At 40.2% G+C, this 3144-nt stretch overlaps 1 protein-coding gene across 2 annotated transcripts in view; it reads left to right on the plus strand.

Annotated features, from left to right (window-relative positions):
* Nucleotides 1–3138, plus strand: part of LOC109387647 (F-box/LRR-repeat protein 12-like) — a 26999-nt gene extending 23861 nt beyond the window's left edge. The window contains exons 4-5 of one of the 2 annotated variants that reach the window (XM_019651728.1): nt 1600–1609; nt 2615–3138. In XM_019651728.1, coding sequence (XP_019507273.1) covers nt 1600–1609; nt 2615–2687 — 83 coding nt within the window. In that variant the 3' untranslated portion in view covers nt 2688–3138. The remainder of the gene's footprint in view (nt 1–1599; nt 1610–2614) is intronic. The other variant, XR_002125065.1, reaches the window with a different exon arrangement.
* Nucleotides 3139–3144: the final 6 nt, after the last annotated feature.

Consider the following 3144-nt stretch of genomic DNA (forward strand, 5'->3'; position numbering starts at 1 on the left):
AAAAACGAGGTCTCCCTTTCTTTGCCCAGGGCTTGAAAGTATATTATCCAACAAGCCCCAATATTGGACCTAAGCCTCAAGGGAAAATGCTCTCAAGAGATAACTCGGCTGATTCGTGCTTTCAAACTGGTACAATCCCCAAATCAGCCTGAGACCAATTAAATGAGCACATCTCTGGGTGAAAATGATACATCATTATATTTTTTAAATCTCCACAAGTGATTCTACTGTGCAGCCAGTATGGTAGCAGTCAAGTCGTGTGGTTGAAGAGTGACTAAAATTCAACATCGTGTCACCTTGGCTGGAGAGGCAGGGGTTGTAATCAGCCAGGGACACAGACCTGTGAACAAGGGTTAGAACAAATTAGTGATTAGAAGTTTAGACCCTGGAGACAGACCCCATGGGTTCTAATTTCCGCTGTCACAGCCCATGAGATCTTAGTGAAACTTCCTGTGACTCTGCCCTCAATCCTAAGGTAGAAATAGCTTAGTGCTTTTATTTTAGAGTTGTTATGAGTATTAATGTGTTGATTGTGTATACACCAAGTTATTACAGATAGTAGGCACTTGGTGTTTGCAAATAAAGACTATTTTACAAATTAACGAGATCTGGGTACACCACAATATCTTATTTTTATATTGAAATATTTCATAATTTTCTAAAATTAAATCCCGTTATAATTATTACATTTAATCTGCTTATGACAATATATAATTTCCCCCAGGCTGCAGTTGACTTCAGCTGTGATCCTGTGCAACAACTACATTTGAGACCTATCTGGTGGCCTAGCCAGGAATCACCCCTCTTTCTACTGTGTCCCAGGAGGGGAGGGGTAGGTCGTGCTGCCTGCTGTGGGTGATGCCTGTGCTGCTGCTGGGACTCCCTAGGATGGATGTACACGCTGCCTTCTCAGAGACGCTCATGTGCCTGTGGCATTTATCTCCACGGACCTATGTATGTATACAAGTATGTTGAGCCATTGTGAGATCAAGGGATTTGGGGGCAAAGGACAAATACATGACTACAAGGTGACAGAATTACACAACTAGCTTTATTTGGGTGGCACATTNGAAAATGTGTTTAATAGTCCAAGGGACATAAGAAAAAGTGCTGGTCTTGATAAGTGTTGAAGTGAGTAAGTGCATAAAATTGGGCAGGAAAAATGAAGAGAGATATAGCCTGATGTTTGAGAGGTGAAGTCAATACACTGGAAGTTTCTATGTGGCAGAGAACCTGAGTTCTCTGTAATTCTGTGAAAAAGTAAGCAAAAGAGGTTTGTAGTAACAGGGTGGGGCCTCTGATCATTAATGTCAAAGGAGATATTCAGGTAAAACCTAGCTATGGCATGTAATTCCTAAGGAATTTTAGCCTAGGAGACAGGCAGAGCAAAATATACATTATACATGTATCATTTCTAGCTGTGTAACTTTGTTATATTACTAAAGTTTTTGAACCTCTTCTGTTAGCATCATTTATTAAATTGGTAAGTAAACTAATCAGGTTTACTCTGAGGATTAAATAAGTGAATATATGTAAATGAATATCCAAGCACAGTCATGTTTGATACAAATTTATCTTTCTTTTTTTTCTGGACCTTAGGTACAAATGGGTGAGTTAATCCTACTTTTCTTTATGACATATTATCATTATTCTTCCATGAAAAACATTTGATTATTGGTAATTTAGGGAAGAATTTACAGTTTATAAATGCTCTCTCTGCGTGTCTCTCAAACACACATTTGTGTGTATTACAATACATATAAATGCATGTATATATACATTTGTGTGTGTTTGTGTGTAATGAAATGGCAGGGATACTGCAGCTAATGAAGATTAATATAGAATAGGATTTCAAAGATTTCAGCTACTGCCTTATGAAAATATGAGATGGACCCACTGGAATTCCTCCTACATCCCAGCCATTCTGTTTTCTCTGGGCATCTTTGGCCTACAGGTTTAAGGCAGTTCATGACAGTAACATTGTGACTCATTCATGTACTCCTGCTACTTTCTGATACAGGAGATTTTAAGGACTGGACTGATGGGATGAGTGCCATTGACTCCTCCAAATGTAGTAAGTCGTTGAATTGATTAACTCCCATCATAAAATAGATTCTTTAGTTGCTTGCTATCCAAGTCCAGGGAGACTTGAGAGCAGGAAGGAAATGAGGGTCCAGAGGGCTCCATGGATGATGGAGAACCACTGCTAGTGCACAAGGCAAGAATAATGAAATCAGAAATTCCACAGTATCTGCAGGTGGAAACCAAAATCGACATGTGACGTGAGCCAGGGATCTCTCTGCTTGGAAATCCAGGAGGCAGTTGAATAACTGTGGATGCCATCGCCTAATTCACACACAAAACTCAATACTTTTGATATTCTTATCCATAAGATATTTGTATTTCTATGTTTTTTTAATTATCAACTATAGCCATTGCCTTTTTTCTTTTGACTCTGGGGGAAGAGGAGAGTCGGCTGCATTTTTTGTAGAGAACACTGCATGTTTGTTGGTTAGGCTGTGAGTCATAGCCAGGGAAACTCTGGGGCTTCATGACACGAGGGCCTGGATACTGTGCCCATGACGGGTCTCATGGCCTCTTTTTCTATCCCTAGCTTTGCCTGCTTAGTGCTTGGACTGTATGTGAGTGATAACCCAGAGAAAGACAGCAGGCAACTGAGTTATTGACAATGCAGCCATTGGTGAGTATGGAAAGCCTCCGTCTACTTAAATTATACTGCTGCTGACAGCAGTGGGCAGGTTTCTCCTACTAGCATTGATGTGCTAAGTGTATTCAGGAAGTACTCAAGGATTTGAGCCCCGTGGAATGTTCCCAGGACTCTGAGATAGATATAATGGGTCACAACCCCTCAATAGCTAATACTCTTTCTAACATCATACTGATTTATTCCAGCAGATTGTGTATTTACAGAAGAAATACAAGAAGTTTTCTTTCTCTAATTCAGATCATTGGGAAATAATTCACTCATTAATTGTGTTATTGGCTATAATGGTATGAGGGCTGTGACAAATAGAGATGGGCGAGGAGCAGAACATTATGGTCCAATAGGGAGGCAGTGGTTTCATCAGGTGAGGCCAGTCAATCCAGTGTTACAGGTCCTGGGTGAGGGCTGTGATGTATTAA

The sequence above is a fragment of the Hipposideros armiger genome, unplaced genomic scaffold (assembly GCF_001890085.2).
Source record: "Hipposideros armiger isolate ML-2016 unplaced genomic scaffold, ASM189008v1 scaffold_165, whole genome shotgun sequence".
NCBI classification, from domain to species: domain Eukaryota; kingdom Metazoa; phylum Chordata; class Mammalia; order Chiroptera; family Hipposideridae; genus Hipposideros; species Hipposideros armiger.